Below are 27,971 nucleotides of genomic sequence, written 5' to 3'. Positions count from 1 at the left end.
GTGTGTGTGTGTGTGTGTGTGTGTGTGTGTGTGTGTGTGTGTGTGTGTGTGTGTGTGTGTGTGTGTGTGTGTGTGTGTGTGTGTGTGTGTGTGTGTGTGTGTGTGTGTGTGTGTGTGTGTGTGTGTGTGTGTGTTGGGGAAAGTGGTGCCAAAGCAGAAACATTTAATTTCAATAAGTCTTCCCACAGAGTACTTCTTCATCCCAGTGGGTAAAACAAGCCTTCACATGCAGCTTGGGCCACAAGGGTTACAGAACGCTGTAGAACATTCATGGGGCTTTGTGAGGCTTCGTAAAGCATCACAGCTTCAGTCTGTAGTCTTCAATCCTCTCAAGTGATTTGCTTGCATTGGATACTTCACACAACTTACTAGTAAAAAATGAAAGAGGGATTTGAGAGAGAGGGAGAGTGAGTTAGGGTATGAGCCAAGTAAACACTTCTCTGTATGGGGTATTAATGAAGTGCACACTTACCATCTGGCTCTCCCCGTCAGAGCCATGTCTGGACTCTGAGCCGTAGTGCAGCGGAGAGTACATCCAGCTCCTGTCCTCCTGATTCTGTTGTTACACCAGCCAATCAGCAGGGGCAGCAGACACACACAGGGCAGCACCCCCACAAGACCAGGAGGAGAGAGAGACAATTACATGTAGGGAGGAAGACATTCTACAAGTCCTAAATAGCTCCATGTAACCATATTGTAGGTGTTAGTTGTTTAGTTTTTTCCATTTTGCTCACACTTGTCCAATCCTTTCAGATCTAGGCTACAAAAGGTGCCTAAGGGGCTAGGTAGGGTAGGGGTTGATTTGAGATGGGCATTACAAGCTCCGAATCTGGAGAAGGAAGCCTACACCAGTCGTCACTACTTTACGTTAGACTACAAATCACTAGGGCTTGTGCAACCAGCAGCCATGACTTACATTGCAGCTCGAGCTTGAGTTGAGCTTCTTACGACCCAGAATTGGGGAGTACACCCAGTATCTCCCATCAGCATACTGATAATACACACACACACATGCAGACACACATACACACATGTAAGGACAGGGGGTAGATGAAGAGTATTTGGATTTGGTATTTTATTAGGATCCCCATTAGCTGTTGCAAACGCAGCTATGGAAAAGGTAAGAGTATGAGAAACAGAGGGAGAATGGCTAGAGAGAGAGAGAGAGAGAGAGAGAGAGAGAGAGAGAGAGAGAGAGAGAGAGAGAGAGAGAGAGAGAGAGAGAGAGAGAGAGAGAGAGAGAGAGAGAGTAGGAGTGAGAGTGAGAGTGAGAGTGAGAGTGAGAGAGACACACAGAGAGAAAGAAAGAGAGAGTGTGAGAGTGAGAGTGAGAGTTAGAGAGAGAGAGAAAGAAAGAGAGAGACAGACAGACAGACACAGAGAAAGAAAGAGAGAGAGAAAGAAAGAGAAAGAGAAAGAGAGAGAGTGAGAATAAGAATGAGAGTGGGAGTGAGAGAGAGAGAGAGAGAGACACACAGAGAAAGAAAGAGAGAGAGAAAGAAAGAAAGAGAAAGTGAGAGAGAGAGACAGATAGAGAGAGAGAGACAGAGAGAGAGAGCCAGAGAGAGAGAGAGAGAGAGAGAGAGAGAGAGAACAGAGAGAGAGAGACAGAGAGAGAGAAACAGAGAGAGAGAGAGAGAGAGACAGAGAGAGAGAGAGAGAGAGAGAGCGAGAGAGAGAGAGAGAGAGAGAGAGAGAGAGAGAGAGAGAGAGAGAGAGAGAGAGAGAGAGAGAGACACACACACAGGGAGAAAGAGATGGACAGAGGGAGTGTGACAGGTGTTGGATGGGACAGCGGAGAGAGAGTAAAAAGAGAGTGAAGATGGTGAACAGAATGGAATAATACATCTCCAAAATGGATGAAGAAAGAACATACTGTATAGTGAGCTCCAACAGTATTTGGACAGTAACCCTGTTTTACTAACCTCTCACCATTACACTCTTAGAAAAAAGGGTTCCAAAAGGGTTCTGTGGCTGTCCCCATAGGTGAACTGTTTTTGGTTCCAGGTAGAACCCTTTTTGGCTCCAGGTTGAACTCTTTTGGGTTTGATGTAGAACTCTCTGTGGAAAGGGTTCCACATGGAACCCAAAAGGGTTCTACTTGGAACCAAAAGGGGTTCTTCAAAGGGTTCTCCTACGGGGACAGCCGAATAAACCTTTTTGGTTCTAGATAGCACCTTTTTTTCTAACAGTGTACAATAATAGAGGAGGTTAGCATGTTTGGGGGGGGGGTATTTTTACATTTTAGTCATTTAGCAGACGCTCTTGTCCAGAGCAACTTACAGTTAGTGAGTGCATACATTATTTTTTTTTCATACTGGTCCCCCGTGGGAATCAAACACACAACCCTGGTGTTGCAAGCACCATGCTCTACCAACTGAGCTACACGGGTATGATACTTATATACCCTCACATTAAAGCTGACAGTCTGTACTTTAACCTCATAGTCAACCTAAGTGTATGTAAACTTCCGATTTCAACTGTAAGTATATTTTAGCAATTACATTATTGTGCTGGAGTACAGAGCCAAAACAATAAAAAATGTGTCACATTTGGAGATCACTGTGGGTTGAATGAACCACCATTATGTTACTGACTACTGTTGACAACATATACAGACATGACTGAGTGATTATGAATGACACGACTGAGTGATTATGAATGACACGACTGAGTGATTATGAATCACACGACTGAGTGATTATGAATGACACGACTGAGTGATTATGAATGACACGACTGAGTGATTATGAATGACACGACTGAGTGATTATGAATGACACGACTGAGTGATTATGAATGACACGACTGAGTGATTATGAATGACACGACTGAGTGATTATGAATGACACGACTGAGTGATTATGAATGACACGACTGAGTGATTATGAATCACACGACTGAGTGATTATGAATCACACGACTGAGTGATTATGAATCACGACTGGATTAATATGGATCGGCCAGGCATGAGCACCATGCATGCAATCCACACAACAGAACACAAAATACACTTTTAGTGCTGTATACTGAAGTCTCTCCTGGTTGCTATTTCAGCAGTATAGTTACAATCCAGCATGTGATGTCTCAGGATTCAATCTAACATCGCAGTGAGAGAACCAACATCGCCACATGCTTTAAAGCCACATTTGTGATTAATGATCAATGATCGATGGCAGCAAACTACACATACCCTCACCCTCATAGATCAACCATGCTGTCCTTACTGTAAATGTAAATGTCCTTACTGTCCGACTGTAAGAAATCCAAACCCCCAGCAAACAAAAAGAGCTCCACGGCTGAAGACTGTCACATTCAACACACACACACACACACACACACACACACACGCAGTCAAGCACACACACACGCACACGCACGACTTACGAAATAGATGTCAGAGACTGGCACCTCCCCCTCCAGTGAGTTGTGGCTGACAGAGGAGGTGACGGACAGATGATTGGACGAATAGCGTTCCGCTGTTACCTGGGGGCTCGGAGGGAGAGAGGAGGGAGGGGTGCTGGGAAGGAGGGAAGAATGGGGAGAGGAGGAGGGATGGGTGGATGCAGGAGTGGTGGAAGAGGGAGAGGTGGAGGCTGGAGGGACTGCAGAGGGTGGAAGGGTGGAGGCGATGTGAGCTGATGACTGAGGGGTGGAGGAAGGACAAGTGAAAGAAGAGGGCAGAGTGGAGTTAGAGTGAGGGGCAGAGGAGGAAGGGACTGAGGGAGGAAGTGAACGAGGGAGAGTGGAAGCTGGTGGGAATGAGGAGGGAGGGGTGGAGGATGAAGAGGCGGAGAAGGGAGGAGGGGTTGAAGGAGGTGTAGAGGAGGTGGGGGCAGCTGTGGTCTGTGTGATGACTTCCTCCTCTATTACTTTAGAGTCCTGTAGGTCCTCTGGAACCACACTGTGACAGAAATAGAAACGCTACTGTCAGATAGGTGTGTGTGTGTGTGTGTGTGTGTGTGTGTGTGTGTGTGTGTGTGTGTGTGTGTGTGTGTGTGTGTGTGTGTGTGTGTGTGTGTGTGTGTGTGTGTACCTGGTTGTAGGTTCCCTCTTCACCTCCACCGCCACAGTGACGGTCTGCTCATGCACCTCCACTACTTCCAGCTGTGATCTGAAACTACATGGAATAGCACAGGAAGTGACATCAGAACTTCAATCACAGGCAGAATGGTCAGATGGAATGAGATGTGTTAGATTGAAGGGTAAGAAATAAGACTGCTTACCTGCCTTCACGGTCCCATGGAGAGTGAGTTGGCCTCCTGAATGGTAGAACAGGGAAAGGTGAGTGTGTATATGTAGGAGTGTGTGTGTCTGTGTGTGTGTGTGTGTGTGTGTGTGTGTGTGTGTGTGTGTGTGTGTGTGTGTGTGTGTGTGTGTGTGTGTGTGTGTGTGTGTGTGTGTGTGTGTGTGTGTGCATGTACCTGAAGCGTGGGTGTTCTGGTGTATCAAACGGTGTGGTAGGGAGAGAGTTGTTGGAGGAGAGAGTGGTCGCAATGGATGCTGTGGTCGCATCCTCAAAAGATGGAGGAGTGTGAGGGTGCTCTCTCTGACCTGAGAGAGAGAGAGCGAGAGAGAGAGAGAGAGAGAGAGCGAGAGAGAGAGAGAGAGAGAGAGAGAGCGAGAGAGACCCATTAAAGCCCCATTTTGAATTACAGTTATATTGACCTCATTAAATTGCTGACATTGACAACACTATTAGAATTATAGTGATAATCAGTATTAGTAATCTACCACTACAGAACATGACACATCACCCAAATAGCTTGTGTTGAAAAGAGCTCGGTCCTCAAACACTTGTCTGCCATTTTCAGGTCACCCTCTGCATGGATGTGGAGTGTGGTAACTGTCTTACCGTCCTCCTCCAGCAGGTGGAAGCCGCGAGCCGCTCTGAGGTGCAAAACCTCGGTCTCCTGGTTCTCCTCTCTCTCTCTGGAGAGCTGTGTTTGGACACTGTTTTGGGGCGCGGGCAGAGCCCCTCCTCGCCCCCTCTTGGAGGGAGAAGACCTCAGGGCTGGAGGGGAGAAGATGAGAGAAGGAGAGGGAAATTAAATCAGTCAGAAGGAAAACTCAATGAATCAATTACTCAATCTCGATATATGGTTTGCGAGCAGAAATATCGGTCCTGCTTTATTTGAAGTGTATCTTATGAAGGCTTCAAAAAGCATTCATATAGGCTTCATAAGCACTACATGAATGGGTCACAAATCATCTATAACCGTATTTCATGATCTATAAAGGATTAATAAACGTGAACAAATAAATGTATGGTTATGTCACACAGCTATGCTACATTATGAATCTTTATAGAGCATGCTATACAGTTATAGATTATTTGTGAAGCATTTATGTAGTGCTTATGAAGCCTATATGAAGGCTTTACGAAGCTTTCATAAGATGCACGAAATATCAAATAAAAACATTTGTAGTATGTAGTGTGTAATGTGTTCCTACTCACAGTAGCTCTTTCTGAAGACAGTGGTGCTGCAGAACTTGTAGAACCTGTCTGCATAGAAACTAGGCCTGTGGACCGACACTGTGTCCTGAGAGAGAGAGAGATAGAGAGAGAGAGCGAGAGAGCGAGAGAGCGAGAGAGCGAGAGAGCGAGAGAGCGAGAGAGCGAGAGAGAGAAGGGGAAACCATCTTAGTAAAAAAATCTACAAACACATCTGCAAAGTCAGGCATAGTGAATTATTGAAATGGGAGAGTTAGTCCATGTCACCTTTTCAAACCTCTAGTTGGTTCTAGAATAATAACCTACTAGCCATTCTCAGTATCAGAGGCATATTCCATCTGTAGGCTACTCCTTAAAGGATATGAAAAATAAAATAAAAAATGTATGCACTCACTAACTGTAAGTCGCTCTGGATAAGAGCGTCTGCTAAATGACTAAAATGTAAATGTAAATGTTAACGACCCTTGAATTGTGCAGCTGTATGTAGAGCAGCTAGTCACCGTGCCTGTGTAGGCCTAGGTAAGGTGCTAGTCACCGTGCCTGTGTAAGCCTAGGTAAGGTGCTAGTCACCGTGCCTGTGTAGGCCTAGGTAAGGTGCTAGTCACCGTGCCTGTGTAAGCCTAGGTAAGGTGCTAGTCACCGTGCCTGTGTAAGCCTAGGTAAGGTGCTAGTCACCGGGCCTGTGTAAGCCTAGGTAAGGTGCTAGTCACCGGGCCTGTGGAAGCCTAGGTAAGGTGCTAGTCACCGGGCCTGTGGAAGCCTAGGTAAGGTGCTAGTCACCGGGCCTGTGGAAGCCTAGGTAAGGTGCTAGTCACCGGGCCTGTGGAAGCCTAGGTAAGGTGCTAGTCACCAGGCCTGTGGAAGCCTAGGTAAGGTGCTACAGTCTGAGGACTGGACTCACCCCGTCACTACTAATCAGAGACTTCCATGAGTGTTCCAGTTTCTTGATGAGCCTACAGGACAGTAAAGAAAACTGGATGAGAAAAATAACTCAGTGATTCATACATTATATTAGTACTGGTGCTATTGATTAGTAGGACATTAGTAACTCAATGAGTGATTTTGTGAAATTGACCTGTAGGACTGCAGGATGTCGATGATTCCAATAAAAAGAAGGAGTCTTTCTCCTTTACCATCCACAGCAGGAATACCACCCATCCTGGCGAGAGAGAGAGAGAGAGAGAGAGAGAGAGAGAGAGAGTGAGAGAGAGTGTGTGAGAGAGAGAGTGAGAGAGAGTGTGAGACAGTGTGTGAGAGAGAGAGAGAGAGAGAGAGAGAGAGAGAGCAGTGTGTGAGAGAGAGAGAGAGAGAGAGAGAGAGAGAGAGAGAGAGAGAGAGAGAGAGAGACAGTGAGACAGTGAGATAGACAGTGTGGAGGAGAGAGACAGTGTGAGAGAGAGAGAGAGAGAGAGAGAATACCTGACCACTGTGACTGACCCAAACTTAAGGAAAGCTTTGATAATGTACAGACTCAGTGAGCATAGCCTTGCTATTGAGAAAGGCCGCCGTAGGCAGACCTGGCTCTCAAGAGAAGACAGGCTATGTGCACACTGCCCACAAAATGAGGTGGAAACTGAGCTGCACTTCCTAACCTCCTGCCAAATGTATGACCATATTAGAGACACAGATTTCCCTCAGATTACAGCGATCCACAAAGAATTCGAAAACAAACCCAATTTTGATAAACTCCCTTATCTACTGGGTGAAAAACCACAGTGTGCCATCACAGCTGCAAGATTTGTGACCTGTTGCCACAAGAAAAGGGCAACCAGTGAAGAACAAACACCATTGTAAATACAACCCATATTTATGTTTATATATTTTCCCATTTGTACTTTAACTATTTGCACATTGTTACAACACTGTATATATACATAATATGACATTTGAAATGTCTTTATTCTTTTGGAACTTCTGAGTGTAATGTTTACTGTTAATATTTATTGTTTATTTCACTTTTGTTTACTATCTACACTGCTCAAAAAAATAAAGGGAACACTAAAATAACACATCCTAGATCTGAATGAATGAAATAATCTTATTAAATACTTTTTTCTTTACATAGTTGAATGTGCTGACAACAAAAACAGAATGTGCTTAAAACAAGTCAAAATGAGGCTCAGTAGTGTGTGTGGCCTCCACGTGCCTGTATGACCTCCCTACAACGCCTGGGCATGCTCCTGATGAGGTGGCGGATGGTCTCCTGAGGGATCTCCTCCCAGACCTGGACTAAAGCATCCGCCAACTCCTGGACAGTCTGTGGTGCAACGTGGCGTTGGTGGATGGAGCGAGACATGATGTCCCAGATGTGCTCAATTGGATTCAGGTCTGGGGAACGGGCGGGCCAGTCCATAGCATCAATGCCTTCCTCTTGCAGGAACTGCTGACACACTCCAGCCACATGAGGTCTAGCATTGTCTTGCATTAGGAGGAACCCAGGGCCAACCGCACCAGATCCTCAAAGAATTCTACAGCTGCACCATTGAGAGCATCCTGACTGGTTGCATCACCGCCTGGTATGGCAACTGCTTGGCCTCCGACCGCAAGGCACTACAGAGGGTAGTGCGTACGGCCCAGTACATCACTGGGGCCAAGCTTCCTGCCATCCAGGACCTCTATACCAGGCGGTGTCAGAGGAAGGCCCTCAAAATTGTCAAAGACTCCAGCCACCCTAGTCATAGACTGTTCTCCCTGCTACCGCACGGCAAGCGGTACCAGAGTGCCAAGTCTAGGTCCAAAAGACTTCTCAACAGCTTCTACCCCCAAGCCATAAGACTCCTGAACAGCTAATCATGGCTACCCGGACTATTTGCACTGCCCCCCCACCCCATCCATTTTACGCTGCTGCTACTCTGTTAATTATTTATGCAGGTCACTTTAACTCTACCTTTATGTACATATTACTTCAACTATCTCAACTAGCCGGTGCCCCCGCACATTGACTCTGCACCGGTACCCCCCTGTATATATAGCCTCCCTACTGTTATTTTATTTTACTTCTGCTCTTTTTTTCTCAACACTTTTTTTGTTGTTGTTTTATTTTTACTTTTTTTGTTAAAAATAAATGCACTGTTGGTTAAGGGCTGTAAGTAAGCATTTCACTGTAATGTCTGCACCTGTTGTATTCGGCGCATGTGACCAATAAAATTTGATTTGATTTGATTTGACCAGCATATGGTCTCATAAGGGGTCTGAGGATCTCATCTCGGTACCTAATGGCAGTCAGGCTACCTCTGGCGAGCACATGGAGGGCTGTGCGGCCCCCCAAAGAAATGCCACCCCACACCATGACTGACCCACCGCCAAACCGGTCATGCTGGAGGATGTTGCAGGCAGCAGAACGTTCTCCATGGCGTCTCCAGACTCTGTCACGTCTGTCACATGTGCTCAGTGTGAACCTGCTTTTATCTGTGAAGAGCACAGGGCGCCAGTGGCGAATTTGCCAATCTTGGTGTTCTCTGGCAAATGCCAAACGTCCTGCACAGTGTTGGGCTGTAAGCACAACCCCCACCTGTGGACGTCAGGCCCTCATACCACCCTCATGGAGTCTGTTTCTGACCGTTTGAGCAGACACATGCACATTTGTGGCCTGCTGGAGGTCATTTTGCAGGGCTCTGGCAGTGCTCCTCCTGCTCCTCCTTGCACAAAGGCGGAGGTAGCGGTCCTGCTGCTGGGTTGTTGCCATCCTACGGCCTCCTCCACGTCTCCTGATGTACTGGCCTGTCTCCTGGTAGCGCCTCCATGCTCTGGACACTACGCTGACAGACACAGCAAACCTTCTTGCCACAGCTCGCATTGATGTGCCATCCTGGATGAGCTGCACTACCTGAGCCACTTGTGTGGGTTGTAGACTCCGTCTCATGCTACCACTAGAGTGAAAGCACCGCCAGCATTCAAAAGTGACCAAAACATCAGCCAGGAAGCATAGGAACTGAGAAGTGGTCTGTGGTCACCACCTGCAGAACCACTTCTTTATTGGGGGTGTCTTGCTAATTGCCTATAATTTCCACCTGTTGTCTATTCCATTTGCACAACAGCATGTGACATTTATTGTCAATCAGTGTTGCTTCCTAAGTGGACAGTTTGATTTCACAGAAGTGTGATTGACTTGGAGTTACATTGTGTTGTTTAAGTGTTCCCTTTATTTTTTTGAGCAGTGTACTTCACTTGCTTTGGCAATGTTAACATACGTTTCCCATGCCAATAAAACCCTTAAATTGAAATTGAAATTGAATTGAATTGAGAGAGAGAGAGAGACAGTGAGAGAGAGAGAGAGAGAGAGAGAGAGAGAGAGAGAGAGAGAGAGAGAGAGAGAGAGAGAGAGAGAGACAGTGAGAGAGAGACAGTGAGAGAGAGAGAGAGAGAGAGAGAGAGAGAGAGAGAGACAGCGTGAGAGTGGGAGAGAGAGAGTGTGAGAGAGAGACAGTGTGTGAGAGAGAGATAGAGATAGAGAGAGTGTGTGAGAGAGTGTGAGAGAGAGCGTGAGAGAGTGAGAGAGAGAGTGTGTGAGAGAGAGTGTGAGAGAGTGTGAGAGAGAGTGTGAAAGAGAGAGAATCTCATGTAGTGGGAGAAGACTTCAAGACACATAGAATCATTGTGTGTGTGTTTGTGTGCACACTTGTGCCTGTGTGTGTTAGCTGGGTAACTCACGTAGCATCGTGGTCTAGTGTGTCTCTACACGCCTTCCCTCCCTGTATAGACTCCATGGCAGTCGAGTAGAGGGCTCTCTGGGCAACAGGCTTCTTCTCATTGCCCCCTGCTGGTGAGCCCTGGGACTCTCTCCCAGCCTGCCCCAGGTTATGGACCCCCAGCAGCAGACTGTAATCCATGATCTTAAAGCTCTCTAGTACCTGGGGTTGCACCCAGACAGAGAATGGAGGTCAGAATGAATGAGCTACTAGACAGCACAGACACATAATGGATCCACCCCTCCTCCTCCTTCCACATCCATTCTCTACTCCCCTCTCTCCCCATCTCTCTGCAGGGTTTGCCCTGTAAGCCCATCCCAAACCACCCTACTCTACTCTACTTCCCCTCTCCTCCTCCCTCCCCTAACCCTCTCCTCCTCCCTCCCCTAACCCTCTCCTCCCTCTCTCTCACCAGACAATCTCTCTGAAGGGTCTTGAGCAGAGCACCATATGTATCCAGATCCAGGGTCAGTCCGTCCGGTACATCTGATATAAAGTCCAGATCTTTAAAGGTGGGATTAGATTTCTCCCTCTCTTTCTTCGACGCACGCCGTTTATACGTGGAGCCCTTCAGGTCAAACTTGAGGTGCATGCGTACGACACGCGGTAACACATTGTTCATGACCACAATACGGATGTTTTTACCACCACACTGGACGCAGTAGAGACCAAAGAATTTAGGAAGCAGGGTTCTCGGGTTCTGATTCAGATTCTAGAGAGAGGAGGAGAGGGTGAGAAAAATATAATTATGTTCCTATTTCAGTGTTCTTTACATGCAACAACATGAAATCCTATTGGCCATCATATTGAGTGGGATATGAAAAATCCAGTGGATTTCAGAGACATGTCAGTTCGACTAGTTCAACATTTCGGTAACACTTTATCTGGATAGTCCCAAGTAAATGGTTTGTAGATAGTTTGTAGATGTTCAATAATTATCATTATACAACGGGTTAGTCTAATCCTGGATGCTGATTGGTTAAAACCGCATTCCAGTGGCTGTCTATTCCACAAGTTACCACCAGCTAAAGCTATGACGTTGAAATGCCTATTTACTCTGTTCCATCTCACTACGCAATCCACTGTCTCATCAGCCCAGCCAAACAATTTATAAACTTGATCTCCACTGTAAAAAGCTTCTAAACATTATCTCCCATTTCTTTTCGACTAGCAATTGGTTTTCAACAGCGGAGATCTGTACACTGCTCAAAAAAATAAAGGGAACACTAAAATAACACATCCTAGATCTGAATGAATGAAATAATCTTATTAAATTCTTTTTTCTTTACATAGTTGAATGTGCTGACAACAAAATCACACAAAAATTATCAATGGAAATCAAATCTATCAACCCATGGAGGTCTGGATTTGGAGTCACCCTCAAAATTAAAGTGGAAAACCACACTACAGGCTGATCCAACTTTGATGTAATGTCCTTAAAACAAGTCAAAATGAGGCTCAGTAGTGTGTGTGGCCTCCACGTGCCTGTATGACCTCCCTACAACGCCTGGGCATGCTCCTGATGAGGTGGCGGATGGTCTCCTGAGGGATCTCCTCCCAGACCTGGACTAAAGAATCCGCCAACTCCTGGACAGTCTGTGGTGCAACGTGGCGTTGGTGGATGGAGCAAGACATGATGTCCCAGATGTGCTCAATTGGATTCAGGTCTGGGGAACGGGCGGGCCAGTCCATAGCATCAATGCCTTCCTCTTGCAGGAACTGCTGACACACTCCAGCCACATGAGGTCTAGCATTGTCTTGCATTAGGAGGAACCCAGGGCCAACCGCACCAGCATATGGTCTCACAAGGGGTCTGAGGATCTCATCTCGGTACCTAATGGCAGTCAGGCTACCTCTGGCAAGCACACGGAGGGCTGTGCGGCCCCCCAATGAAATGCCACCCCACACCATGACTGACCCACCGCCAAACCGGTCATGCTGGAGGATGTTGCAGGCAGCAGAACGTTCTCCATGGCATCTCCAGACTCTGTCACGTCTGTCACGTGCTCAGTGTGAACCTGCTTTCATCTGTGAAGAGCACAGGGCACCAGTGGCGAATATGCCAATCTTGGTGTTCTCTGGCAAATGCCAAACGTCCTGCACGGTGTTGGGCTGTAAGCACAACCCCCACCTGTGGAATTCGGGCCCTCATACCACCCTCATGGAGTCTGTTTCTGACCGTTTGAGCAGACACATGCACATTTGTGGCCTGCTGGAGGTCATTTTGCAGGGCTCTGGCAGTGCTCCTCCTGCTCCTCCTTGCACAAAGGCAGAGGTAGCAGTCCTGCTGCTGGGTTGTTGCCCTCCTACGGCCTCCTCCACGTCTCCTGTTGTACTGGCCTGTCTCCTGGTAGCACCTCCATGCTCTGGACACTACACTGACAGACACAGCAAACCTTCTTGCCACAGCTCGCATTGATGTGCCATCCTGGATGAGCTGCACTACCTGAGCCACTTGTGTGGGTTGTAGACTCCGTCTCATGCTACCACTAGAGTGAAAGCACCGCCAGCATTCAAAAGTGACCAAAACATCAGCCAGGAAGCATAGGAACTGAGAAGTGGTCTGTGGTCACCACCTGCAAAATCAGTCCTTTATTGGGGGTGTCTTGCTAATTGCCTATAATTTCCACCTGTTGTCTATTCTATTTGCACAACAGCATGAGAAATGTATTGTCAATCAGTGTTGCTTCCTAAGTGGACAGTTTGATTTCACAGAAGTGTGATTGACTTGGAGTTACATTGTGTTGTTTAAGTGTTCCCTTTATTTTTTTGAGCAGTGTATAAACCTTGCTGTCTGTCTCTCTGACATTTACAACATTCTTTCAATATTGAAATTTCGATCTCCAGCTACCCCATAGTAATGAACGTGTAGGGGTCGGGAGTCGGGACGAGACAGACAGGCAGGCAGGCAGCTTTTCTCAGCCAGTCTAAATCATGAATCAGCATAATTTTTATGGATATATACAAATTAATGTCAATAGAAAACAGGTCAAACTAAACAAAACAAAACACAGCTATACTGAACAAAAATATAAACGCAACATGTAAAGTGTTGGTCCCATGTTTCATGAGCTGAAATAAAAGATCCCAGAAATGTTCCACACGCACAACAAGCTTATCTATCTCAAATGCTGTGCACAAATTTGTTTACATTCCTGTTAGTGAGCATTTCTCCTTTGCCAAGATAATCCATCCAACTGACAGGTGTGGCATATCAAGAAGCTGATTAAACAGCATAATCATTACACAGGTGCACCTTCTGCTGGGGACAATAAAAGGCAACTCTAAAATGTGCAGTTTTGTCACACAACACAATGCCACAGATGTCTCAAATTGATGGAGTGTGAAATTGGCATGCTGACTGCAGGAATGTCCACCAGAGCTGTTGCCAGATAATTGAATGTTCATTTCTCTACCATAAGCCACCTCCAACATCGTTTCAGAGAATTTGGAAGTAAGTCCAACTGGCTTCACAACCGCAGACCACGTGTAACCACGCCAGCCCAGGACCTCCACATCCGGCTTCTTCACCTGCGGGATTATCTGAGATCAGCCACCCGGACAGCTGATGAAACTGAGGGTTTGCACAAACAGTCAGAAACCGTCTCAGGGAAGCTCATCTGCATGCTCGTCGTCCTCACCAGGATCTTGACCAGACTGCAGTTTGGCGTCATAACCAACTTTACTGGGCAAATGCACACCTTCAATGGCCACTGGCACGCTGGAGAAGTGTGCTCTTCAAGACCGGATCCCGGTTTCAACTGTACCGGGCAGATGGCAGACAGCGTGTATGGCGTCATGTAGGTGAGCGGTTTGCTGATGTCAACGTCGTGAACAGAGTGCCCCATGGTGTCTGTGGGGTTATGGTATGGGCAAGCATAAGCTACAGACAATTAACACAATAGCATTTTATCAATGGCAATTTGAATGCACAGAGATACCACAACGAGATCCTGAGGCCCATTGTCGTGCCATTAATCCGCCTCCATCACCTCATGTTTCAGCATGATAATGTATGGCCCCATGTCGCAAGGATCTGTAAACAATTCCTGGAAGCTGAAAATGTCCCAGTTCTTTATGCGAAGGAGATGTGTCGCGCTGTATGAGGCAAATGGTGGTCACACCAGATATTGACTGGTTTTCTGATCCATGCCCCTACCTTTTCTTAAGGTATCTGTGACTAACAGATGCATATCTGTATTTCCAGTTATGTGAAATCCATAGATTAGGGCCTTATGAATTTATTTAAATTGGCTGATTACCTTTATTGAACTGTTACTCAGTAAAATCTTTGAAATTGTTGCATGTTGCATTTATATTTTTGTTCAGTGTAGTTTGCAGTCTTTTCAGCTTCAGGTTGAAGTGATTGTGTTAGCTGTGTTGTTGGCTAGCTCCTCTAAACAACAGTGTCCTGACGAGAGAGCACATGTTCTATGCCAGGTGAAATTGTGCATCATTAGCTCATTGTTATGGATGTATTCAAATAAATGTCACTAGAAAACAGCTTAAACAAATGCAAATGCAGCTACTTTGCTGTTATTCTGGCTGCACTTTTTGACGTGACTGTAATTTAGCCATAGTTGGCTAGCTAGGAAGTAAGGGATAAGAACGTTGCCAGCCAATAAGACAATAGAACATTTTGAACGAACGACTGGGTACTGAACAAAAATACTTAACGACTGGGTGAGTCTCTGGCAACCGAACTGATAGAACAAACGACCAGCTGGCATGGGTAGCAACCCTCGATTTGTGTTGGGACTATATCTCCTGAAAGGATTAAATAGTGTGAATACAATAACATTTGATAAAAAATTCATGAAATAAAATAGAATCCTCATCAATCTTCACACAATACCCCATAACAGGTTTTTAGAAATTTGCGGGACAAGTCTCTGAATGTCCTTGAGTGGCCCAGCCAGAGCCCGGACTTGAACCCGCACGAACATCTCTGGAGACCTGAAAATAGCTTTGCAGTGACGCTCCCCATCCAACCTGACAGTGCTGGAGATGATCTGCAGAGAAGAATGGGAGAAACTCCCCAAATACAGGTTTGCCGAGCTTGTAGCGTCATTTGGTAAAATGTCTAAAAACCTGTTTTTGCTTTGTCATTATGGGGTATTGTGTGTAAGTTGATTTTTGAATAAGGCTGTAACGTAACAAAATGTGGAAAAAGTCAAAGGGTCTGAATACTTTCCAAATGCACTGTATCCTCCAAACACCATCTTCTCTGGCATTATCACTTAAACAACATATAAACTCCACTAACCCGAACCCGAACCCGAACCCTACAACCTTAACCCCTACCCTTATTTTAACCCTAACCCTAACCTTAGCAAGCATTTGCTCATCAACAGATGCAGTGCCTTCAGAAAGTATTCACACCCCTTTTTTCACAATTTGTTGTATTACAGCCTGAATTTAAAATTGATTACATTTAGATTTTGTGTCACTGGCTTATACACAATACCCCATAATGTCAAAGTGGAATAATGTTTTAAGACATTTTTACAAATTAATAGAAAATGAAAAGCTGAAATGTCTTGAATCAAGACGTATTCAACCCCTTTATGGCAAGCCTAAATAAGAGTACAAATTTGCTTAACAAGTCACATAAGTTGCATATACTCACTCTGTGCGCAATGATAGTGTTTAACATGATTTTTGAATGACTACCTCATCTCTGTACCCCACACATACAATTATTTGTAAGGTCCCTCAGATGAGCAGTGAATTTCAAACACAGATTCAACTACAAAGACCAGGGAGGTTTTCCAATGCCTCCAATGTAAAGATGGGTAAAAAACAACAACACTACTCTGAGTACCACTCTTCATTTTTTCAAGCATGGTGGAATCTGTATCATGTTATGGGTATGCTTGTCATCAGCAAGAAGTAGGGAGTTATTTTATGATAAAAAGAAACTGAATAGAGTTAATCACATGCAAAATCCTAGAGGAAGACCTGGCTCTGTCTGCTTTCCAACAGACACCGGGAGACAAATTCACCTTTAAGCAGGACAGCTGTGTAGCAATGATCAACTACCAACATCGCAGAGCGTGAAGAATTTTAAAAAGAATAATGTGCAAATATTGTAAAATCCAGGTGTGCATAGCTCTTAGAGACTTACCCAGAAAGACTACCAGCTGTAATCGCTGCCAAAGCTGATTCTAACAATGTATTGATTCAGGTATGTGAATACTTATTTGAATGAGATATTTCTGTATTTCATTTTCAATACATTTGCAAAAATGTCTAAAAACATGTTTTACTTTGTCATTATGGGGTATTGTGTGTAGATGTATGAGAAAAAAATATATTTAATCCATTTTGAATTCAGGCTGTAACACAACAAAATGTGGAATAAGTCAAGGGGTATGAATACTTTCTAAATACCTTCTGAAGGCACTGCAGTTTGTTGATAGTAGGACCATCTGTAGATCATCTATTTGGGACTATCCAAATAAAGTGTGACTAACATTTCCCCTTCAAAAAAATTTGAAATAGAAATGTCTGGGAAATGAATGTTCATAAAACCATACATTGATACAAAAACAAGAATACTGTACATAGGTTTTATTGATAAGCTTGCTATACGTTATAAAAACCTTATTATAATAACAATATTAACAAGAAAATGCCCCTGCAGATTATGCCTGGAGTGACCCAGCTCCTGGCCCATATACACCTGACAGACGTGAGTCAGCTGGATTCAAAGCCTCTGGTTGTGTGTGTGCTTTAGGCATGTGTCTTAGTAGTGTGCCTACCCCCATTAGCGTCACAGCTGACCATAGGTTAACCCCAGGGGCCAAAGGTCAAAGTGATCAACACAAACACTTTTATTTATTAGAATGAAGGAGGGGCTTGTGACATACTAACCATGTAGTATCCAGGAAGTAGTTTCTGCAGAAACTCTGCCTCCTTGGCATTGACTGTTTTGATGATGAACTCATCGTCCCTGGTTACATAGAATATGGAGCCGCTGGCCCCCGGGTTGGACAGCTCGATCAGTGGCTCGTTACATAGAGAGTACTGGAGAGAGCATAGATATACACACAGGTTAGATAAGTGTGTCATAGAGATACAGTTGAAGTCGGAAGTTTACATACACCTTAGCCAAATACATTTCAACTCAGTTATTCACAATTCCTTACATTTAATCCTAGTAAAAATTCCCTGTTTTAGGTCAGTTAGGATCACCACTTTATTTTAAGAATGTGAAATGTCAGAATAATAGCAGAGAGAATGATTTATTTCAGCTTTTATTTCTTTCATCACATTCCCAGTGGGTCAGAAGTTTACATACACTCAATTAGTATTTGGTAGCATTGCCTTTAAATTGTTTAACTTGGGTCAAACGTTTCGGGTAGCCTTCCACAAGCTTCCCACAATAAGTTGGGTGAATTTTGTCCCAATCCTCCTGACAGAGCTGGTGTAACTGAGTCAGGTTTGTAGGCCTCCTTGCTCGTACACGCTTTTTCAGTTCTGCCCACAAATTTTCTATAGGATTGAGGTCAGGGCTTTGTGATGGCCACTCCAATACCTTGACTTTGTTGTCCTTAAGCCATTTTGCCACAACTTTGGAAGTATGCTTGGGGTCATTGTCCATTTGGAAGACCCATTTTCGACCAAGCTTTAACTTCCTGACTGATGTCTTGAGATGTTGCTTCAATATATCCACATCATTTTCCTTCCTCATGATGCCATCTATTTTGTGAAGTGCACCAGGCCCTTCTGCAGCCAAGCACCCCCACAGCATGATGCTGCCACCCCCGTGCTTCACGGTTGGGATGGTGTTCTTCGGCTTGCAAGCTACCCCCTTTTTCCTCCAAACATAACGATGGTCATTATGGCCAAACAGTTCTATTTTTGTTTCATCAGACCAGAGGACATTTCTCCAAAAAGTACGATCTTTGTCCCCATGTGCAGTTGCAAACCGTAGTCTGGTTATTTTATGGCGGTTTTGGAGCAGTGGCTTCTTCCTTGCTGAGCGCCCTTTCAGGTTATGTCGATATAGGACTCGTTTTACTGTGGATATAGATACTTTTGTACCTGTTTCCTCTAACATCTTCACAACGTTCTTTGCTGTTGTTCTGGGATTGATTTGCACTTTTCGCACCAAAGCACAATCATCTCAAGGAGACAGAACGCGTCTACTTCCTGAGCGGTATGACAGCTGCGTTGTCCCATGGTGTTTATACTTGCGAACTATTGTTTGTACAGATGAACGTGGTACCTTCAGGCGTTTGGAAATTGCTCCCAAGGATGAACCAGACTTGTGGAGGTCTACACATTTTTTTCTGAGGTCTTGGCTGATTTCTTTTGATTTTCCCATGATGTCAAGCAAAGAGGCACTGAGTTTGATGGTAGGCCTTGAAATACATCCACAGGTACACCTCCAATTAACTCAAATGATGTATATTAGCCTATCAGAAGCCTCTAAAGCCATGACATCATTTTAGGGAATTTTCCAAGCTGTTTAAAGGCACAGTCAACTTAGTGTATGTAAACTTCTGACCCACTGGAATTGTGATACAGTGAATTATAAGTGAAATAATCTGTCTGTAAACAATTGTTGGAAAAATTACTTGTGTCATGCACAAAGTAGATGTCCTAACCGACTAGCCAAAACTATAGTTTGTTAACAAGAAATGTGTGACTCCAACCTAAGTGTATGTAAACTTCCGACACTGGAGAGTTTCAGATAGGGCACTTTACAGGGTGCTTCAGTGGGTCCTTCATTAGGCACTTTGCAGGGTTTTTATTTCTACAGAAACCTGAAGTGGAGTCTGGAAGGCCAGATAAACACAGGGGCTTAACAAGCTTAAGGGGAGAGCTTGAAGATCCTCTCAGTCTCTTCACAAGGATACAGTGGGGGGAAAAAAGTATTTAGTCAGCCACCAATTGTGCAAGTTCTCCCACTTAAAAAGATGAGAGAGGCCTGTAATTTTCATCATAGGTACACGTCAACTATGACAGACAAAATGAGAAAAGAAAATCCAGATAATCACATTGTAGGATTTTTAATGAATTTATTTGCAAATTATGGTGGAAAATAAGTATTTGGTCAATAACAAAGTTTCTCAATACTTTGTTATATACCCTTTGTTGGCAATGACACAGGTCAAACGTTTTCTGTAAGTCTTCACAAGGTTTTCACACACTGTTGCTGGTATTTTGGCCCTTTCCTCCATGCAGATCTCCTCTAGAGCAGTGATGTTTTGGGGCTGTCGCTGGGCAACACAGACTTTCAACTCCCTCCAAAGATTTTCTATGGGGTTGAGATCTGGAGACTGGCTAGGCCACTCCAGGACCTTGAAATGCTTCTTACGAAGCCACTCCTTCGTTGCCGGGGCGGTGTGTTTGGGATCATTGTCATGCTGAAAGACCCAGCCACGTTTCATCTTCAATGCCCTTGCTGATGGAAGGAGGTTTTCACTCAAAATCTCACGATACATGGCCCCATTCATTCTTTCCTTTACACGGATCAGTCGTCCTGGTCCCTTTGCAGAAAAAAACAGCCCCAAAGCATGATGTTTCCACCCCCATGCTTCACAGTAGGTATGGTGTTTTTTGGATGCAACTCAGCATTCTTTGTCCTCCAAACACGACGAGTTGAGTTTTTACCAAAAAGTTCTATTTTGGTTTCATCTGACCATATGACATTCTCACAATCCTCTTCTGGATCATCCAAATGCACTCTAGCAAACTTCAGACGGGCCTGGACATGTACTGGCTTAAGCAGGGGGACACGTCTGGCACTGCAGGATTTGAGTCCCTGGCGGCGTAGTGTGTTACTGATGGTAGGCTTTGTTACTTTGGTCCCAGCTCTCTGCAGGTCATTCACTAGGTCCCCCCGTGTTCTGGGATTTTTGCTAACCGTTCTTGTGATCATTTTGACCCCACAGGGTGAGATCTTGCGTGGAGCCCCAGATCGAGGGAGATTATCAGTGGTCTTGTATGTCTTCCATTTCCTAATAATTGCTCCCACAGTTGATTTCTTCAAACCAAGCTGCTTACCTATTGCAGATTCAGTCTTCCCAGCCTGGTGCAGGTCTACCATTTTGTTTCTGGTGTCCTTTGACAGCTCTTTGGTCTTGGCCATAGTGGAGTTTGGAGTGTGACTGTTTGAGGTTGTGGACAGGTGTCTTTCATACTGATAACAAGTTCAAACAGGTGCCATTAATACAGGTAACGAGTGGAGGACAGAGGAGCCTCTTAAATAAGAAGTTACAGGTCTGTGAGAGCCAGAAATCTTGCTTGTTTGTAGGTGACCAAATACTCATTTTCCACCATAATTTGCAAATAAATTCATTAAAAATCCTACAATGTGATTTTCTTTTCTCAATTTGTCTGTCATCGTTGACATGTACCTATGATGAAAATTACAGGCCTCTCTCATCTTTTTAAGTGGGAGAACTTGCACAGTTGGTGGCTGACTAAATACTTTTTTCCCCCACTGTATGTAACCCTTACTCAGAAAAACTAAAATGTTGTGGTATGGATTCTTCATGCTGGATTAATGCAATGAGACTAAAATATTATTATTTATTGTAAGTGTAAAACCATGCATAGAAACCCATAGACACACATAGAAACAGATACACACAAACGTTGTTTCTGAGTAGGACTATACTGTAACTGAGTGTCTACTGTTGTCATGGAGCTTAATCTGCTAATCTCCATCTGGTGCAGGTAGAGCGTGATTTTATAGTAGTGACTGTGTGTGCACGTGTGTATGTGCACGTATTTACAGTGTGTGTAAGTGTGTGTGTGTGAGTCAATCTATGCATATGTACACTGAGTGTACAAAACATTAGGAACACCTTCCTAATATTGAGTTGCATCCCCTTTTGCCCTCAGAACAGCCTCAATTAGTTGGGGCATGGACTCTACAAGGTGTCGAAAGCGGTCCACAGGGATGCTGGCCCATGTTGACTCCAATGCATCCCACAGTAGTGTCAAGTTGGCTGTTGCGCGTGAAAAACCCAGCAGCGTTGCAGTTGTTGACACACTCAAACCGGTGCACCTGGCACCTACTACCATACCCTGTTCAAAGGTACTTAAATATTTGAATGGCACACATACATAATCCATGTCTCAATTGTCTCAAGGCTTAAAAATCCTTCTTTAACCTGTCTCCGCCCCTTAATCTACACTGATTGAAGTGGATTTAACAAGTGATATCAATAAGGGATCATAGCTTTCACCTGGATAGTCGATGTCATGGAAAGAGCAGGTGTTCCTAATGTTTCGTACACTCAGTGTATTTCTGTGCATTTCTGTGTTTGTGTGTGTGTGTGTATGTATGTGTGTGTGTGTGTGTGTGTGTGTGTGTGTGTGTGGGCCAGAGGAGCAGGAAAGCCAGACTGGATATAACAGAGGGTTATTTTTCCTTGATAAATCCACAGAATGTCATGTTAGTTATGCATTTAATCACCTGATGTAGGACACCATATTTAAAGGTGCAATATGCAGAAATCGCTATGCCATTTCCTGGTTGCTAAAATTCTAATAGTTTGCCTAATTTCAGTTTGTGACAAAACACGTTGTCATTGTGTAGAGAATCATTGTACCATCTAAACCACTGTGAAATATATTTTCCATAAGCAAAAATATGTTATTTTCAGCTGTTTGAAGCTGGTGTACAAAACCATAAGTAAAAGACGCAAAAACAAAACTTAAGAATGGGAAGCATAGAAATAGCACACATAGAACAGATCTACCACTTCTTAGACTTGCTTTCAATGAGAATGACAGATATATAACTCACATTTCTATGTGAATTTGGTTGGGTCGCCCAAAAGGTTACTTATTGCAGCTTTAACCTACATATTAACAAGACTATCTGTAGTGCTATGTTTACTGAGGTTATTATGGTAACTGTCTCTCACCAGGTAGTCATCGGGTCGGATTCCAAACAGTTCTCGGAAGTAACGGAAGGCCACGGGGGCGTAGGTCTTAAACCTGAAGTCTGGGTAGTGATGGGCAGGAGTCAGGTTACTTCCCTCACTGGAGAGATGATGGGAGTGAGGAAGAGAGCCAGAAAGAGAGAAAGACAGGAGCGAGAAAGGGAGAGAAGAGTTATTGTACTAGAGAGCATTTCACATTGTAGGTGTTTTGAGTGACTATATACACACACAAACAAAAACACCCCCTCCCCATTTATAAACATACAAACACATCTGCCATCCACACACACACACAAAGTCAGACACACACCTGGGGAAGAAGATGCTCTCGACCACGTAGAAGTCCTGCATGAGGACATCTCTCTCTGGCTTGGAGCTCAGGTTGCCCACCGTGTAGCCGATGCCCAGCTGGATGGCACCTTTCAGGGCAGAGGACGTGGTCTGGAGGGCACAGTCAGGCAGGTTACAAACCACAAGTCACTAAAACAGATCCATGAAAACAAATATGAGGGAGGAAAAGGATGAGAGGAGGACTGGTAAGAGGAGAAGTCAAAGAAGTACAGAAAGGTCTGGGATGGGGAGAAGAAGGAGGAAGAAAACAGAGAGGTAGGAGAGGACATGGAAGAGAGGGAAGCAGGAGAGAGGTATTGGATGGAGGGAGGAGAGAGAATAGAAGAAGAACATGAAGACGAGAGAGGAAGGAGAGCGAGAGAGAGGGATGCAGAAGAGGAAAGGAGTAGTGTACCTTCTTATAGGTGGTCTCTCCAGAGGCGTCTACTCTCCTGTGGCCGATCTTCTTCTCCTGACCTGGGCCTAGACCCTGAGCTGTGGGGGACGGCATCTGAGAGAGAAGAGGGGAGACTTGCTTTACTTATGTGTTACTTACACTGCATGCTGTACTGCACAAAAACATATGTAATTTTAGGTATGTTTAGTGTGTGTGTGTGTGTGTGTGTGTGTGTGTAACTAGCCCTCACCTCGCTAATTGTTGTAGACCTCCTACGACCAGCGTCTTCTGTTGATGAACAGAGGAGAAAGAGAGAACATCCATGCATACTGTGAGATACATGCATGAACCAGGATTAAAGGCACCAGTATGCACCTGTTATTGCCAGGAGGGTTTAAAAAGACCAAAACCACATACATCTGTGTTACTTTATCTCTACTACTGTTAAAGGTGTATTCCCTCTGGAAAACATCAGCTAGATGGGTGTGGTGAAGAATAACAACGGCCCAACCCAAGTCTACTATCACCAGTGTTGGACACCATACACAACACACACTGACATTACCGACACACACTCACACACACAGAAACACACATCAACCTGACACATGACTTGACTCATGCTACCCTAACCATACAATGCTGGACCCCTGCCCTCGTTGGCAGCCAGGTGCAGGTGGTCATCACTTACCAACCCAACAAGGTGTCACACAAACACGGACCTATCCATCAAATGCATTATATTACGTTTGTATTCTTCACACCTTTTTCTAGGCTTGAAGAGGGTAGTTAACTAATGCTGATGCCCAGAATTCAAATAACAAATCCACAAATTAAATCAAAATACCCACTGGTAGTACATTAGAGCTCATCTTCCTGGATCTGTACAAGCACAGCCAGACTCAACCCAATAAACACTTCTGGTTGTACATACCGTAATACCTTTAACACTTATGAGAGTGCAAACCCTGAGTTTGCGTAAACACATCTACCCTTTAAGAGTTTTGAATGTCTCACTCACCTCTCTGTCACTCAAGTCTGAAGGTAAAATGGTATTCCAGATGCTGCTAACAAAAACACACTAAAAAATACAAAAACACCCCAAAATTCAGACCTGCCGCTAGTTGGTGTCTGCAGTTGACGTAGATAAAATCTATTTCTGGAGCAGATAAGTCCTGGCTCTTTAATCTGAACTCCCTGTTATTGGTTGACACCACCACCGTCTCCCAGGAGACCGGATGCCCTGAGCAGTCAGCAGCCAATCAGAGTGCAGGATTAAGAGGGGTGCCAGCCACTGGAACAACAAGAGGCAGGAAGTTGGCCTGTGACAGAGGTTTAGCGAGAGAGAGAGAGAAAGAAAGCGAGAGCGCAAAAGAGAGAGATAGAGAGAGGACGGACAGACAGACAGACAGACAGACAGACAGACAGAGACACACACGCCAGGGTCGAAACAATGAGACACACAACAGAGCCGACCCAACCTTGTTAGTTATTGACCTACAGGTCTAGCAATGACACTGGGCTAACGGCCTTCTGGGCTAACGGCCTTCAGACTACAGATTAGCTTCTGGAAGGTTGTCTTCCTAGCAGGGTATTTTGTAGGACTTTGCCAGTCATGCAGAATTTTTATTCCTAATTACTGTATATGTGCAGAACACTCAGAAAGACAGATGATTCAGACATACAGAACACTCAACAGACAGATCATTCAGCAGACAGAACATTCAGAAAGATAGAACACCGAGACTCAAACCCAGATGGAACGCTCAGACAGACAGAACAGTCAACAGACGGAACACAGAAAGATAAACGCTCAGACTCAAAACACCTATGAAACACTCAGAAACAGAACACTCAGACAGAACACTTAGACAGACAGAACTCTCAGAACAATCAGACAGACAGAACACTGAGAAAGAGCACACAGAGATTGTATTGGAATTTACAGGCATTAAACTGTTAGGTGTGTGTTATGGTATAAAGAGGGTTAGGCCTCTCACTGGCCGGCTCAGAACATGGCCGCCTGATGCCGAGTGTTTTTGAGACGTAAACAAGAGTTGCGTAAGATATAGCACAACACTGCCGACTAGGGGATAGAGCTGTTATACACACACACCCACACGAGCATGCAAACACAAACGTGCATACACACACTGAACACATCCACATTCTCCACCGTTCAAGCTCATTCAAGTCTAAATCGGACACCTTCAGCCTTCAGTAGTTTTGTGCTGGTGGAAGTCAGAATGCTCAGCTACAGTATGTATAAAAGGGATAAGGCGCTATTTCAAATAGCCTTACACTGAATTTCTGCATTCTGAAACATAGTGCCTCACAAATATGCCCTGAGTGAGTAACTACGGGGTTATATTCACATGAACATCAATGTATCGTATCAGTCACCATGGCAGCCAAGATGCTCAGTGTGTCTGTCCTGCTCCTGTCTTATATAATAATAATACATTATGTTATACATTTACATTTTAGTCATTTAGCAGACGCTCTTATCCAGAGTGACTTACATGAGCAATTAGGGTTAAGTGCCTTGCTCAAGGGCACATCGACAGATTTTTCACCTAGTCGGCTCGGGGATTAGAACCAGCGACCTTTCGGTTACTGGCACAACGCTCTTAACCACTAAGCTACCTGCCGCCCTATATATAATCCAATCCACTCTTTAGGGTTAATAGAGAGAAGAGTAAAGAGGAGAGAAAAGGGAAGAGAGAAAGAAATGAGAAGAGAGTGTAAAGAATATACGAGAGAAAGTGAGAGAGGAAAAGAGGAGAGGAGAGAGAGAGAGGGGGGAAAGAGAGGAGAGAGCGAGGGAGAAAAAAGAGAGAGAGGGGATAAAGGTCTGCTGGATGAGGAGTGGACCAGATGCCAGTCTCTAGCACGGTCACTAATCTAAGTGCTGCTGGTAAACTGATTATCAGGGCTGTTTCTCTCTCTCTGTGTGTGTGTGTGTGTGTGTGTGTGTGTTGGGGGAAATGCTGCTTCTCTACAGATGGAAAACTGTGAAAATGCAACAGTGAAATGACTGCAATGTCAAACGTACAGGTAACTGCCAAAATAAAGGAAACACTTGAGTAAATGAGGGATACAAAGTATATTGAAAGCAGTTGCTTCCACACAGGTGTGAATCCTGAGTTAGTTAAGCAATTAACATCCCATCATGCTTAGGGTCATGTATAAAATATTATTTTGGCTACTATGGCTATGCCCCCATAGGATGACAATGCCCCCATCCACAGGGAATGAGTGGTCACTGAATGGTTTGATGAGCATGAAAACGATGTAACCCATATGCCATGGCCATCTCAGTCACCAGAGCTCAATCCAACTGAACACTTATGGGAGATTCTGGAGCGGCGCCTGAGACAGCATTTTCCACTACCATCAACAAAACACCAAATGATGGAATTTCTCATGGGAGAATGGTGTCGCATCCCTCCAATAGAGTTCCAGACACTTGCAGAATCTACGCCAAGGTGCATTGAAGCTGTTCTGGCTCGTGGTGGCCCAACGCCCTATTAAGACGCTTTATGTTGGTGTTTCCTTTATTTTGGCAGTTACCTGTATGTGTGAACTATGAACACAAATACCCCTTTTGCCCATTACATTTCCATTTACTCCATGTGCAATATGGAATCTGCCATGGCATTCAACTTTTCATGGTTCATTTATTCAAGCACTGGAGCTTGTCTCCTCCCCTTAATCTACACTGATGATTGAAGTGGATTTAACAAGTGACATCAATAAGGGATCATAGCTTTCACCTGGACAGTCTGTCATGGAAAGAGCAGGTGTTCCTAATGTTTCGTACACTCAGTGTATTTCTCTGTGTGTGTGTGTGTGTGTGTGTGTGTGTGTGTGTTCAACTCTGCTTGCATGGCTTTACTGAAAAGAAGCACAGAAGATGGAGTGCAGCTTGATGGTTCAGTTAACATGACATCTAATACACACACACTGCTTCCAGTTCCTCTCTGACTCATCTTCAAATAAAGATTGGTTACATTATAGTGCTGTTATACCAGATGAATGCCACTGGAACCATCTATGTAATAGTCCCTCGTTACAGAAACCAAATTGAGTAGCTGGCCAGCGCACGTGAGAGATTTGGTTCTGTGATTGATGTAATATATATTATCCCTTAACAGACTAGAATGCAACTACTCAGTTTTCTGTTCTTCCATTACAATTGGCTTCCGCTTACATACATATCTGGTACCAGGTGCTTTTCCTATATTTAGGGCTACCTAGGAATATTATAATAGGCTAAACTATTGCGCTGTTGCCTATATACTCTGCCCCCAGGTGCGAGCCGGTTCACCTGGTCGTTCCGTGACACTCAGATAAAGCAGAGGCAGAGGCTTCACCTCCATGCATTGCCTAACAACCTGTGCATTCTGTACATTATAATGAGGTAGATCAGCTTCTGTTCTGCATGCTCAATGTCTGCATTAATTACTTAGGATTTTGGTGGTGGCTGGCATCTAGTCTTGTCCTTGTCATAAATAGCAGAGTGACTATCTTGGTTAGCTATATGCCTATTAACATGAATCATTTATCAGGTGTGGAAACTGACAGATCATTTAGGCTACTGAGACAAACCATAATTGACAGCTGGACCAAAACCTGCATGAACGCTTTTACGCACCATCGAACGGTGCTGGCGCTCTACGGACTCTTGAGCTCATCTGAACGAGCTCTAAATAATGCAAATGTTGGGAGTCAATTCGTCTCATAATAAACCACAGGCATACGAACCCATGTCTGCAGAAGAAAGCTTGAGAGAGAAGCCGACCATGTCTATCTGGTCCGATCTCTCGGCTCCGGATGTGGGCATGCCTCCCCCGGCCTCCCCTGATGTCGCAGTCTCATCCATTTACAATTCCCGGATAAGCGGCGCGCTATATGCCCTTCGTTGATGCAATGGAATGTATAGGACACTCTGACATCACGTTGAATAGGCTACATAGTTGGCCTCATCGCCTTTTCAACGTCGTATCTTCATCGTGGTAATTGTACGAGCATAATGCACACAATACGGTGGATGTCTTGTCGCATAGTACACAGCTGTGGCTCTATCCTACTGTTCATCTCGCGCATTATAAACCCACTCCGTTGCATTCTCACACGGCTGTGGCTGCGTCATTCAAGTAAGAGGGTCTATCATGCATGTCATCGGAGCA

The 27,971-nt window shown here is 44.6% G+C and overlaps 1 protein-coding gene across 4 annotated transcripts; it reads right to left on the bottom strand.

Annotated features, from left to right (window-relative positions):
• Window positions 1-80: 80 nt before the first annotated feature.
• LOC121535671 (phosphatidylinositol 4-phosphate 5-kinase type-1 gamma) lies at window positions 81-27,896 on the bottom strand. Of its 4 annotated transcripts, XM_041842930.1 has the most exons (20): window positions 27,547-27,635; window positions 23,801-24,073; window positions 23,030-23,067; window positions 22,798-22,893; window positions 22,363-22,493; window positions 22,035-22,152; window positions 17,020-17,172; window positions 10,556-10,855; window positions 10,106-10,305; window positions 6,531-6,614; window positions 6,357-6,408; window positions 5,459-5,543; window positions 4,856-5,014; window positions 4,425-4,554; window positions 4,227-4,262; window positions 4,037-4,120; window positions 3,388-3,904; window positions 917-991; window positions 473-556; window positions 81-368 (listed from the first exon to the last, which is right to left on the bottom strand). In XM_041842930.1, the coding sequence occupies exons 4-20, from the start codon at window positions 22,891-22,893 to the stop codon at window positions 366-368; spliced, it is 2,307 nt and encodes a 768-aa protein (XP_041698864.1). In that variant the 5' UTR covers window positions 23,030-23,067; window positions 23,801-24,073; window positions 27,547-27,635; the 3' UTR covers window positions 81-365. The 4 variants fall into 4 exon arrangements, with proteins under 4 accessions (XP_041698864.1, XP_041698861.1, XP_041698863.1 ...); XM_041842927.1 differs by lacking the exon at window positions 23,801-24,073 and having other exon boundaries at window positions 27,547-27,896; XM_041842929.2 differs by lacking the exon at window positions 27,547-27,635 and having other exon boundaries at window positions 23,801-24,945.
• Between the last annotated feature and the right edge of the window lie 75 nt (window positions 27,897-27,971).

The sequence above is a fragment of the Coregonus clupeaformis genome, chromosome 21 (assembly GCF_020615455.1).
Source record: "Coregonus clupeaformis isolate EN_2021a chromosome 21, ASM2061545v1, whole genome shotgun sequence".
Taxonomy (NCBI): domain Eukaryota; kingdom Metazoa; phylum Chordata; class Actinopteri; order Salmoniformes; family Salmonidae; genus Coregonus; species Coregonus clupeaformis.
The sequence above is the reverse complement of the archived record's forward strand: the minus strand, read 5'-3'. Positions and strand labels throughout refer to the sequence as shown.